Below are 13,235 nucleotides of genomic sequence, written 5' to 3' on the forward strand. Positions count from 1 at the left end.
GGATTTCACTGAAATTCGTCCAAAGTGCGCTCCTTTAAATAGACAAAGATTCACAAAATACTATAATTCAATAGAAGGCGCATAGGCGGCTCAATTTTCTTACTTGCGACGCGAGTCGCGTAAGAGTCTCTAACACAATAATTGTGCGGGATGTAATTATTATTTCCATCTGCGGCGACCGTAGGTAACCGCCGCCGGTATCCCGGAGGGAATCCGGGAATTTCATTGGTTTCGATAAATTCTGCTGAGCGACCGGCCGAGGCCGTGCTCCGCGGTCATCAATTCCCGACGACAAGACCGCGTTCATCGCTAAGGCCGAATTTACGCGGTTTGCGCTCTTGGCGATCGTCCCGAGTAAATCGTCCAAAGTGAATGAATCGGAAGTGAACTATCGAGAAGCCGGTCCACCGAGAGCCCTCCTAGCTCGTTCGCTCGCAACTCCGAAACTATCGACTCCTCGATATCTCACCCGCGAAAAGATCGACCTCGAATTAGGCGGAGCGTCTGTCTTTAGGAATAAACTCTGGGACCTCATGGGGAACACATTGTATAACCTAGTTGTAAGCCGTTCAATCGCGAGTACTCGCGCGTAACGCGAGCTACCAATTTCGGCACGACGGAGCCCGGGAATTCTTTTCGCTCTTCAACACGAGTGATTGAAAACTCGGAGTATAAGTTCCGCTCTCTCGACCACTTTTACAGATGATTCATACGGGATAAGGCATCGAGAGTTGGTATAAATCTCGTTCGTGTCTTGCTTAACGCGCGCCACGTACGTGATCGGCGCGATCCCACATATTGGAAAAGTCTATAAATGATCCGGTGCCGATATCACGCCTCAGCACCGCCAAACAGTTGAGACTTAATTGGGAAATTTGGTTTACGTTGTTTATGGGAGTTCGCGCTGTGTCGTGAAATTAATATCATTCCTCATCGACCGCATGTGTGCGCACGTGCGTGCGTGCGGATTGTATATGTATGTATATAGAAAGAGAAGTTATAATATTTATTACTATACGTTCTCTGTTTATTTCGTCCGCCTCTATGCATTATATCTGCTAAGGATAATCCGAAAATACTTTCATCAACAGTCGCGCGTTGCGAAAGAAGGCATGTTGATGGATAGATGGTTAATGGTACACAAGGTGGGTTAAAAATACTTTAACGGAGGATTTTTCTTAAAGTATATAATGTACACAGTGTGTGTGCGTGTGTGTGTGTGTGTGTGTCGGATTTCCTATAATTCCTCTAAATATCAGTCGCCTATGACACGGAAGCTGTCGATGCCTCGACATTCTTGTCGAGAGAAGATCGAGCTGGTCACAGATACCGCAAATAAAAGGTAAAACAACAGAAACCTGACACATTTCGTATATATATGACTTCACTTGGATTCAGTGGACTGGAAAAGGTTAAAGTATGTTAACCACAATTGCACATAACTCTCTTTCCCTTCCTGTTCCTCCCTCTCCCTTTCCTGTTAATCGCCCGGATGTAATTATTACATATGCACGGACATGCGCACAATACCGTAGAGAAAACGACAGAATTGCCCGAAATAATTAATTCCACCTTTAATTCCGCGCACACCAACGCGTCGCTCAAGCTTTTCCCACGTTTTAACTTGATATCGGATAATAAGGTTAATTTTACGAGACGCTAAAAGAGGGAATACTCCGTCCCAAGATCCTTTCCGGTTTTCGCAACGAACGTCACCGCCTGAAGGCATCATATATGGAGCAACCAGACGCAATTGCATTACGCACCCGGCACGTGCGTGTAATTGCGTTTTACATGCGAATTAAGCGAGTCGCTTCAACCAAGGCGACGAAACTCGCTCTCGGAGTTCTCGTATCAAATCCGGCTTTTGTACCGTGCAGGAGATGCGCGCTTCCCCTCTCTCTCTTAGTTTTTTTTTTCCTTTTTTCTTTTATTAACCACGACCAAATCCGAGCACAGACGCTGTAAACTGGCGGCGGATAAACCACCTTGTCTGAGCACACGTGGCACAAGCAGGGGTTAAAACGCCGATAAAAGTGTGCTACGGTAGGGGTGGAAAGGAGCGACCGCGTGCGTATGCGATATTACACGCTCGCTCGTTATCTCTCTCTCTCTCTCTCTCTTTCCCCTCTTTTCGGGGAACGTTCGAAGATTTCATTTGCGGTGGTTATGCAGTACAAAAAGCGCTGTACGCGCGAGATTGCATTCGTTGGCGGAAACAGGAGTAACGGGACGGGGCAGACAGCGAGGAATTAATTAATTAGGAGTGGCGAGGGAGATGCAGATCCCAAACGTTCATCGTACTCCTGTAGACGTAAGATAACGCCGGTACATTGCCGCGACAAAAGTTCGTCACAAAGGATATTAAAGCGAGAGACCGCTGAATACCGAATGTTCCCCCCTCCCCTGAAACACAATGGATATTGTACGGAAAACAGGCGAGAGTCTTCTTCTCTCTTTATTTTTTTCTATGTACATTCCTTTTACTTCAGTAGAGCCATTTTCTCGCGTGTATTTCACGAGCCACCCGATGGCTATTTAAGCCGTACGGTATTTTAGCGCGATATAAATTAAAGCAGGTTATTTCGCCCTCCTCCTTCCCCGTCGAAGTATGTTGTTTCATGTTTTTATTCTCGCGCGGAGGCGTCGCTGTTTTCTCATGAATAAAAAAAGCCACGGGATCAAACGAGGTTAAAGTACTGATAAAGACTGCGTCAATATCACCGCGTTCGTGCGTGCGCGCTATTACCTTCTTCCAGGTTACTGTAACCTGTCCGGAACAACAAACACGCAACTCAAGTAATATTTTCAAAATACTCCCTACCCGATAGAAACTACGGGGAAAGTTCGGCTCCTCCCTTCAATCGCGTTACCGTTACTTTATTTACCGCCTTCTAACTTTCCGCTATACACTTTCGTCGATATTGCGACCAGGTCTGGGGCCAAAGTATCGAAACTCATCTCTCTTTGCAACATGTTGATTGCACATTCCGCGTTACTCTTTCTCTCTTTCTCTCTCTCTCTTCATATATTTTCTGGCAGGTTATTTATACGAAGGAAGACTGTATAAATAAGAACGCGGTTATCGTGGGTATAATGTGAGCGAGAGGAGCGTTCAGAAAGGCCATCGCGGCACGTGTAGTGCTGCTCTCCTCATCGTCTCCTGCTTTCCGAATCTTTGCCCAGGATCGAAGTGCACGTCCCGAATACACCGTTTTATCTCGGTGGTGCGCGAATTGCGGCTCGTTAAAATTTGATTTAGCTCTTGCATATTTTAGACGAGATTTGCATCGCGTCGCGCGGCTCAAGATAAAAAGCGAAACCCGAAGAGATGTGTACATACCGCCGTTGCTGCCGTCGCCGCGACGGGAACGTTGAAAAATATATCGCCACGTGTAAACCGTCGTACGCTGCCGGGTTAATCGACGTTTCTCATAGTATTGCCCGCTGCCTCACGATTTTATCTCCCGTCGATCCGAGTTGGCAACGCGAATGATTTCTTTCCGCGAATGTTTGTACGAACGCTTTATCTCTTTAGAATGCGGAAGTCAATGTTTACTCGCGCTAAAAATCATACACGAGCGTAAACCGCTCTTCGGTAAGATTAAAGCAACCCGTCGAAAATCAACATGACGTAATAATTCCATTTCGAACGTACCTATGCGATAATTAATTGCACACTCCAACGTGTTAATTAAATAAATATGAAGCTATGAGTCTTGATTTCGCGTCCAGCGCGCGATTTGAGAAGTAAAATCTTCTCAATCAAGCTCGTAATATGTAATTTAATAAATACAGAGCAAAATAAAACCCCTGTACAAATCAACGCGAATCGTGAAATTTGCGGTAGAGAGGAAATAATATTAGCGAGTCGGAGTTACATTTTAATTACTGAGATGCATCAAGATATTGAAGTTCCGGGTGTATCGGTGTATTGTATGACGCGAAAGTCGCGAGTGCCTTGGAAAGAACAATACGTCTGGTTTATACCATCCTGTGTAATCTTATGTTGTATCACGTGCGACGGTCGCGCCGCGAATAATTTCGCTCTGGATATTTTGCACGAAATACATTACGGCCCTTGGAAACTTGTAACGAGATTATCGCGTCGTAGCTACTTTGTATTTCAGCGTCATCGGTGTCTCCTAAACTTTTCTCGATACGGCTGACAGTACATAAATATTAATAATGTGTTTGTCGCGATTCCATTTTGCTTAAATCGCGGCGCGTTCAAATCGCGACGTCGTTTGACAAAGTCGATTTTACACAGTCGTTAACATGCTGACTGCCATGCTGATTTTGGCGAATTGTTTTCCGAAGCTTAACTGAAGTTCGAATAACCAAAGTTATGGTAAGTACATGGTATTTCCTGCCGTGTATATATTTGTCAGCTGGTTTTATCAGCTTTCTATTGCTTCGTTAGGCGCAATCAGTTACGCTTTATGCGTTAATTAATGAAACACGACAATGCTATAGTGTCTGTCACCGGCGATCCACATGGCAGTTTACGTGTTAAACGCATCGTTGAAGACATTCGATGCAGTCTTTTTACACAGAGTTAATTCTGTACTCCCTATTATAGTTAAAAAACAATCAACAAGATAGAAACAAAGCGTATTCAAGCGACATCGCTGTATACCTGGTAAAAATGTATGTACGAAAATAAAAATTGAAATAGCGTTTCCATCGTAATGTTATATTTGTAACAGAGACACGGAATAATAATATGGAATTCAGACGAATATAAGCAAATGTTTTATTCTCTAAAATAACAAACGTGTTGATGTTGTGCGAAATGCTGCATGCCCCCTATTGTGTTATACATTTCCAATTGTAAAATATTGTTCCAATTAAAATCACGTCGAATTCGACGTTCGTTGAACTTTAACGTTTCTCATTTAAAGCGAACGTCTTACGCGTGCAGGCAACCGTTACAATTTTAACTCGGCGAATTTGGATTATTATATCTGCGAGTAAGCTCGCTATTTCTATTCGAGATCTGCGTCGCTGTTATTAAAACGTCATAATATAATTACAGGATATACGTATAACTTTCTAACAACCTAGTTCAACGACAAGTTGAATGACGAGACCAAACTCAGCGCAGTTATGCTTCGTGCGCTGGATAGCGTTGAAAGGGTGTTGCCGTGTACAGAGTGTTTCGCGACTTCGTTTCGATAACTATTGACTAATCAAAATCACTTCGTGAAGTGGTTAAAAATATTACACATACGTCAACGTGATACAAAATAATTTGTAGATTCACCGATTCGCCGGTCGAAAAACGCATCATTTTGCGTATTCACTCGTACAAGTAAATCAATATTCTATCAGTTACGTTGACTCCTCTCGACTTTTTCACACAAGTATCCCGTATTTTATAAACGGTACATTTAACAAAAAAAAAGAAATGATGATAAAAAGGAGATAAAAATTTGCAACATATCGTATTTCAGGATTTTCTCTCCCGTCGTTTTTTTCTTGATATTCTTTACTAGAACGCAATTTCAGGCCCTCAGATCGTCTTAGTTTCGCCAGATTCGGCGATCGGAACGGGGGATATTAGATATCTCCATTTCGCTCCGGTAATTCCAACATCACAAGACACCCTGTAGAGCAGCGGTTGTAAGAGCCTCCGGCAGATCCGACGTGCGTGCGTGCATGCGTGCAATTACTACCTACATATCGCATCGGTCACGAACGCCTCGACGTCCGGTTTCCTGACAAAACCGGCACGGCGCGGCATCGCGACGCCCGCTTCCCACCCGATATCAAAATTCCATGCCTGGCACGCGCTGGAATTTTTTACGGCCTCCGGTGCGTCAGTGTGGTGTGGTGTCACGAGAGCGGCGACCACACCCTGGCGGCTCAACACGACCTCGCGGAAGGGTAGCTAAGTAAGGACACGGCGTGCGAGAGGGGGAAGGGAAATACTAGCGGTAGAAAAATAGTGCGAATGGAAACGGTGGGACGAGCAAGTTTCCCCGGACACTCCATAGGTTCTAATGGCGATGACGAGGAAGATATACAGAATGTTACGTAATATATGGGGAGCACTTATGGAACGAAGGATGAAGAAAGCGCGGGATAAAATCTATCTGTACGCTGGAAAATAATTTATCTTCCTATTTATAGCAGAGACGAAGCATCTGCGGTGAAACGTTCGACACGTCTCGCCGACTCGCGTGAGAATGTGAATATTTTTAATCAAACGAGGGGGAGGGGATACGTTTTGCGACGCGAATATACCCTCAGGCACCTGTTCGAGCACACGTTCTATTAATTATAATCGATAAAGTAACGTTTTTTTGGCCTTGTTAAACGGATCTTTTTTTCGCTTCGAGATTCGATACAGTCTATTTCGCGAATATATGCCGCGCGTGCGGCATTCTTGTGCAAGAGATCGGGTCCTTTCGCACACCACAGATCTCATCAATCCCCCACACCTGTGTCTCTCTGTGCCGCTGTGTATCTCTCTGTGCTTATTGTTTCCAGAACCCTCGCCGTTGTACGACAACAACCACTACCATGAGGAGTGCCTAAAATGTAACAGCTGCGGCCTGAATCTCACGGGACCCAATCAGAAGCGGGCGAGACGGTGAGTACGAGTAAGACGCACTTCCGGCGAGAGTCGTAAAACGATATTACGCTTTAGTAATCAGTGCCGTCGTAACCGGTGCCTCATTAATGCGCGAAGCGCCTCTTTACCTTTAATTATCGCGCTCGCTTCGTCGCGTTCCCATTTCAGCCGGGACTTCCGGCGCGGCGTTAACGATCGTTAATCGAACACCGTCCGCTGACAATTCGCCGTATATGAAAAAAAGGAAAAAGGAAAAAAAAGAGATATATAGTCAGTCCACCTACCCGCCGAAATCACGAGAGAAAGTTTCTCCTTGCCAGCATTCGCGCCGAGTTCGGGGGAGGACGGCTTTTGAGCTTAGGATGGATAAAAAGGGTCTTTGGCGAGACCACGCCTGTATTTACCGCTTTCCACGGTATCTTTCGTGTTTACTTTTATTGTTAAATTTGCTGTGTTACGTATACACGCCATTTTACATTAATACGTCGAATAATTTCGCGTTTTTTCATTGTTACGCGTATCGCGCGATACTGAATGCCCAACTCTCTTTCGAAACGCGTGTCAAACTGTATGCAAAGATTGTAGCGGAGCTTTAAGAAAGCTTCGGCGACATTCCCTTCGCAAGTCCTTCGGTTATGTACATAGAAAAAAAGTGCAAAATTCAAGTAAATAATTACTTCAATACTCCTTGGCAAATCTTTACATGGATAGTAAAAGTAATATTTACTTGATCGAAGTAAAATATTTTCCAGATAAATCGTCCAAGTAAAATATCTACCCGATCTAGGTAAAATTTATTTGGTCCAAGTGAAAATTTGCCAAGGATAATATCCATATTGGGATAATTATTTATTTGTATTTAGCACTTTTCTCTTCTGTGTAACGGATTTCAATGTAAACGGAAACAACGCGTTAATATGACATCGCTCTGCATTGTGCATGATTTTAAATCGTTTCACGGCGTAAAAGGTAATGCACGCACTGAAAATCGCCGCTGAATCATAAATTGCGATTTTATCATTCAGGTTATCATTTATTATTTACCGGTCGATTTATTATTTTTCACTACCTCCGGCACGATTTAACGCGAAATGCGTCTAATTACCGCTGAGCTTCTCATTTTGCATACATCCGAGATCGCTGTCGTCCGGAGAGGGGAAAACGCTTAATCGCACGAAGCGCGCGATTTTTATCGCCGGCGTCGGCGCGTCCACCGTCTCATATTTTCGCGACGTTAGATAGCGCGCGCTATAATTTTTATCCGCGATTTAGCACCATTTGCCGGAGGGAAATGCAAATAATAAATGTAAAATCGTACAACACGTCGGGCAAGATTATCCGTCCGCGTTGTTTGCCCTGTGAATTCGCCCTCGACTCTCCCTGCGTCGCCCCTCGTACTTTAAAAGGCCAGGCCGCAGTACATGAAACGAGATCCACGAGACGAGCGGCTCCGTGACGGCTGAATTCTCGGAATATTTCAGTCTCGAGCATCGGACGTCGAATACCAGGGATACTCGCGATGAAATAGACTCGAGCGAAATTCAGTCAGATCGCTGTGTTCTAGTAGACGCGCCGGAGAAAAAGTGAAACGACGAATAAACGCGACCGTTTAATCTAAACTCACGGATCGAGAAATAATAGACCGCGCGACTCGTTGTCGACGAGTATACCTGTCGCCCCGTCGAGCGCACCGTGCCAGAGTACCTAAAATAAAAGTATAGCCACCATTGTAGACGCTATGTTTGAGTTAAAACCGGAAGTTCACAGTCATAATATACGAGAAATGTTCAAATATTATTCCTCTTTTAAGACTTATACATCCCATTGGAGTAAAACGTAATTTACAAGATCGTCTTAAAGGACGTTCTCGATGACAATTTTTTTATCCGAATAAAATTGGCCGTCGAGAAGTACGATTTTCTGAATGTACATTGTAACGTAATTATGTATATTTGGCGTTTAAGGTATATAAAAGTGAGGAAATATTAAAATTGTTTTACTTAAGAAATATTTCTTTTCCGCTTAATAGAATATATTTACGTTTTTTTACGAATAACTTTATATAAATCCGAGCGTCGACGACTTGGCTCCACATGCGATTGCGTATATTGATTTTCAGCTATAAAAAAATTACTTCATAGATTGGGACGGAGAAGCTTCATTTAGGATTAATAATATTATATCGACGGAACCATTACGTACTTTATCGACAGGCAAAATTTGGGGAGAGCTCAAAGTGAATATTATAATTATGTACACTGGACCTTAAAGGATTAAAAATAGATGCAAACCAAAATAAAGTCGACATCAGTCTAGTTACATCATCATTTGTTTTCATCACATGTTTATTTCACATTTGGTCAAGAAAAGAGTAACAGATGATCTAACTACACTTGTATCGACTTTTGCCTCTTGCTGGGAAGCAACCTTTGACACATCCCAACCGGAAGCTGGCCGAAAATATGGCGAAGCCAATCAGAAATCAGACATACGGTGAGGCCACTCTTATTATAAGTACTCTATCCCGCGGCACACACGCGCGGAACACTTCCTCTGTTTTCCTTGCGCTTATGGTTTTTTTTTCTTCAGCCATCCCGAGCCGAATCAAGCGCGAGGCTACGGAGAGGATAGCCTTTGTGTAACGCGAGAAACTCACTCATTCGAGGAACGGCCGTCGCGTAACTGCACTTTTGAAACGCAACGCCAACAGGGATTCCATTCGCGATTTAACACTTTGTTCGCCGAGGTGAGAAAGGCGTCAATAGATCGCAACAGCGAAAGCCGCCTATACATCGCGAGACCGTCTGACTTTTACTATTTTATCCCGTACGCGACTACCCCGCCACCACCGCCTTCGCCACTTCGCCATGAAGATACAAACTTCGACGAACACGACGGCGACAATCCGGATCATGGGGAATCGAAAGAACGAACGAACGAACGAACAAGCGAGCAACGTCGGCAAATTCGATTCCCGGATTAATCCGATCGATAGTGAGACCCGAACGAAATGACTCATAGAAAATCATTCCCGTTTTGTCAAGGGAGTCACGCGGAGCCGCTGCTCGGCCGGACGGAATCCGATCCGAGTATCGTGTTTTCGCGCCCCGTATTTGCATGGCCAATATTATTTCGTTCTATGAATGAACAAGCGGCTATCTATCGCGCGTACCCCGCGGCTATCTGTCGCGTGTTCCCCGCGTCCGGGGACATTTCGTTTGCATCACACACGCCGACACCCACGCTGGATTATCGCGAGGCTCAGCCGATCGGAAAGCCATCCCCATCGCTCGGTCGCGGATCACGTGCGACGTGCTCAATCGGCGATTCTACATGATATCTCGCGGATAAAAGGGACGGACGAGATCCTTCCATCGGACCATCGATTCAGAGGGCCCATTTGCGATTCAATGAGCGTTAGGACGCGCGTTATCGTCGCGGAGTCGCCGCGCGTTAAAAACCCGGTGCGCCGTAATGTCATTCTTCGGCGAGCTTTCTACGGCTCGAACACGATGGATATCGAAAAATATCTATTATCCGGCGACAAGCTGGGGAAATAACGCGCGGAATGCTGTCAGACGCAGGCCGGATTGGAATGGACGTTTTAATGCTACGTTACGCGATTACCGGACCCGTTTTATAACCTTCGCGCGGGTCGCTAATGCGTCAATGTATTACGCATAACGCGGGGGCTGTCCTGTCGGCGAAGGAAACATAAATGGAATTGTCGCGCGAAGCTGAGGAAATAACGTTCTCCGCGACGTTCGTCGTGACGCCCGATCATCATTCTATCGGATACCGAAGTATCGGCGCAATATCGGGAGGTATTAACAAAGAACCGGTATATAAACCGCGCGCGCATTAAAACGCTCAATTTCCCATACTTCCGAACTTATAAATCGCGGAAACTTCCAGAGAAGAGAGAGTAAGTTTTAATATCTCTCGCGAAGTTAAAAAATATCAAATTTTACGAAGATAACTCGATACGAAATTTGTAAAATTCAGTTTTGCACACTAAGTATGTGGAAAAAAATGCGGCATGTAATTTAAAGGTTGGGTTTTACAAAAAAAATATATTCTAATTGAAAATATAATACAATCTTATACAGTTAAATAAAAAAAATATTACATAAAATTTTATATTAGTCTGGCAATTTGCACGCGTCTGTAATACTTTTCGTCAGAGAGAAAATTTGTCGGCATATCCCAGAAATGAAACTATCGCGATCTACGAATTATCGCGATCTTCGCGAGAATCTCGGGGCAGTCGATGATTTTAATTGGTATCGCGTAAATCTGCGATAGTGGCGAGCGATAAAAGAGATAAGGGAGTCGGCGAGTTCAAATAACGGCGGCTGCCGAGACGGCACGGCGACAATTCGCATTTTATCAAGCGGCCGAACTCTCACGAAACTTCGTTCCTCTCGATTGTTTTCATCCCGCGATAAGACTCGCGCTCCAATTCGCCGGTATTATCCTGTCGAAGAAGTGAGAGACGCGCGTCGGTCGAAAAAAAAATTTCCAATTCTCCGATATAATCCGAGAATCGACCACTTTGATCGGCCTGCTCTCGCCGTGCCTTCGTCGCTTTTATATCTCGAAGGGAGGAAACTCTCGTGAATATCGTCGCCGGCACACTGATTAGAGACGTTCAATCTGCCGCTGTAATCGCGACCTTACGAGCGCCCTTTACGGCCCTTGGCAATGGCAAGAAACCGCTCAAAGCACCCACTCCTTTCTCAACGAGCGATTCTAAGGGCCGTTCTGCGTTCTCCAGGTTCAAGAACCAGATACTTTGTGATCTGCACTTTGCCGACGTGGCGCTGATGGAGTGCTCGGACTTCATGCAGCAGTTGCGCAGCTTCAAACCACAAAGTTTAGGCTGCGCAGTTGCGAGAAGAAAGTCCTCGACTACCTTGATCTTCCCGCTGCCACCTCAAGCGTGCACCGGTAAGTACTCGTCTTTATCGAGACCTCATTCTTTCTCCTTCGCTCCCCCCCTCTCTCTCTCTCTCTCTCTTTCTCTCTCTCTCTCTCTCTCTCTACCCTCGCGACGCTCGAATCGCTACGTTTTCGCGAACTCGGCAAACGCGAGGCCGCTGACATTTGCGAGAGTACATATGTATGAGACGAAGCTACAGGTGGTTCCGCCCGTCTTGGATTACGCACGATTACATGTGCGAAGGTACCTCGTGACGTCGGATTCGAGCGACGAAAGCGAAGGCGTCTTCGACGGCAGGATCGCGATAAATGACGTCGCCATCGCGCTGAGACACGCGAGAGTGAGTAACGGAGGAAACGAGGACGGCCGTCGTCGCGTGCCCTCGGCTTCAGATCGGATCGTCGCGCGAAACTTGGGCGATCTTGAGACTCCTCGGACTAATATTGCGCCGGTTGAAATCATTTTCAGGCAGGAATTCCCATTTGCCGGTGGATCGCCAAGATTTATATCCCCCTTCCCCCCCCAGTCCCGAGAATTATATCTCCCTTTGACGCACATCCCGAGATCCATCGCTTTGCAGACCGAAGAACTTCACGATTCTCGATGTGAGGTCAGGCTGCAATTCAGCCAATCGCGCCGTGCCGAAATTTGGGTTTCCGCTGAGATATATGGACGGTCATTATAAGCGGACAAAGAGCTCGACAATTAGGTTGAATCGCAGACGCAGGCGGAGAAGAAGAGGAAGGCACCGCAGGCGGTTCACTCTAAGTTCGGATACCAAGCCCTGTCTGTAAATAGCTTGGTGTTCTACCTTACAGTGAATCGACTGCGGTATCGTCGACAGCCACACGCACCGGCGAAAAGAGCAAGCAGGCAGGAAGGAAGGAAAGAAGGAAGACGAAGATTGATAAAACGATGCGGCAGCCGAGGGGTTGGAGAAGAAGAAACATATTATCGGGGATACGTGCTTAAGTGGACGTGAGTCCGCTTCGTGGAAGGAGAATCACTTCGGGGTTCTCCACCTTCGCGTTCCGCTTCTCACGCTCGACTCGCCCTCGAGGTTCTATTTCGTCGGATCGGATTCCTCTCTTAATGATTTCAGGCAGAGTGCTTGTCTTCGCTGCTATTTGCTTCGCGTGTGATCTTCTCTCTCTCTCTCTCTCTCCTCACCTCTCCTTCCCCCTTTTCTCTCTTTCTCTCTCTTGTTCTCTTACGCGCTCTCGCTTTCCTTGCCATTCTCATTCACTTTGTTTCTCTAATTTCTAAACAAACCCTTTTCACCTCGAGGACGATCCGGCCGGTTCTTTTCGCATCCCCGGAGAACAAAGGCACTATCGGCGCCAGAGCTCATCAATTCGCTCCGCCGAGGAGAGAGCGTTAGACGAGCGGGATTAATTAACGTTAATCTCGCTTTGAGTGAAATTGCTCGATCGACATCCGCTCGCTTCACGATGAAAACGAGGATTATTGCATTTACGTATAACGCGCACCACGACAATGTAATAATTTTTACCCTGCGATATTAGCTCCTTAGCGATCGCACACTTCACCGATTTTTCCGTTTGATCCGCGATGCTTTAACCTTTCGTGAAGACGATTAAAACCGCTCGAGAAACTTTCAGCCGGAAATGACCTCCCTGTCATACGAAGATCTCGCGTTATGATAACAATTGAAAAAGGACACAAGAGAGGGTCGCATTTATTTAAGTTACC

General features: G+C 45.6%; 1 protein-coding gene across 1 annotated transcript in view; it reads left to right on the plus strand.

Moving 5' to 3' along the window:
• Window positions 1-13,235, plus strand: part of LOC106745974 — a 38,706-nt gene that overhangs the window by 15,812 nt on the left and 9,659 nt on the right. The window contains exons 10-11 of the mRNA XM_014622051.1: window positions 6,496-6,598; window positions 11,358-11,530. Coding sequence (XP_014477537.1) covers window positions 6,496-6,598; window positions 11,358-11,530 — 276 coding nt within the window. The remainder of the gene's footprint in view (window positions 1-6,495; window positions 6,599-11,357; window positions 11,531-13,235) is intronic.

This window comes from Dinoponera quadriceps, unplaced genomic scaffold, assembly GCF_001313825.1.
Source record: "Dinoponera quadriceps isolate SergipeBrazil2010 unplaced genomic scaffold, ASM131382v1 scaffold1872, whole genome shotgun sequence".
NCBI classification, from domain to species: domain Eukaryota; kingdom Metazoa; phylum Arthropoda; class Insecta; order Hymenoptera; family Formicidae; genus Dinoponera; species Dinoponera quadriceps.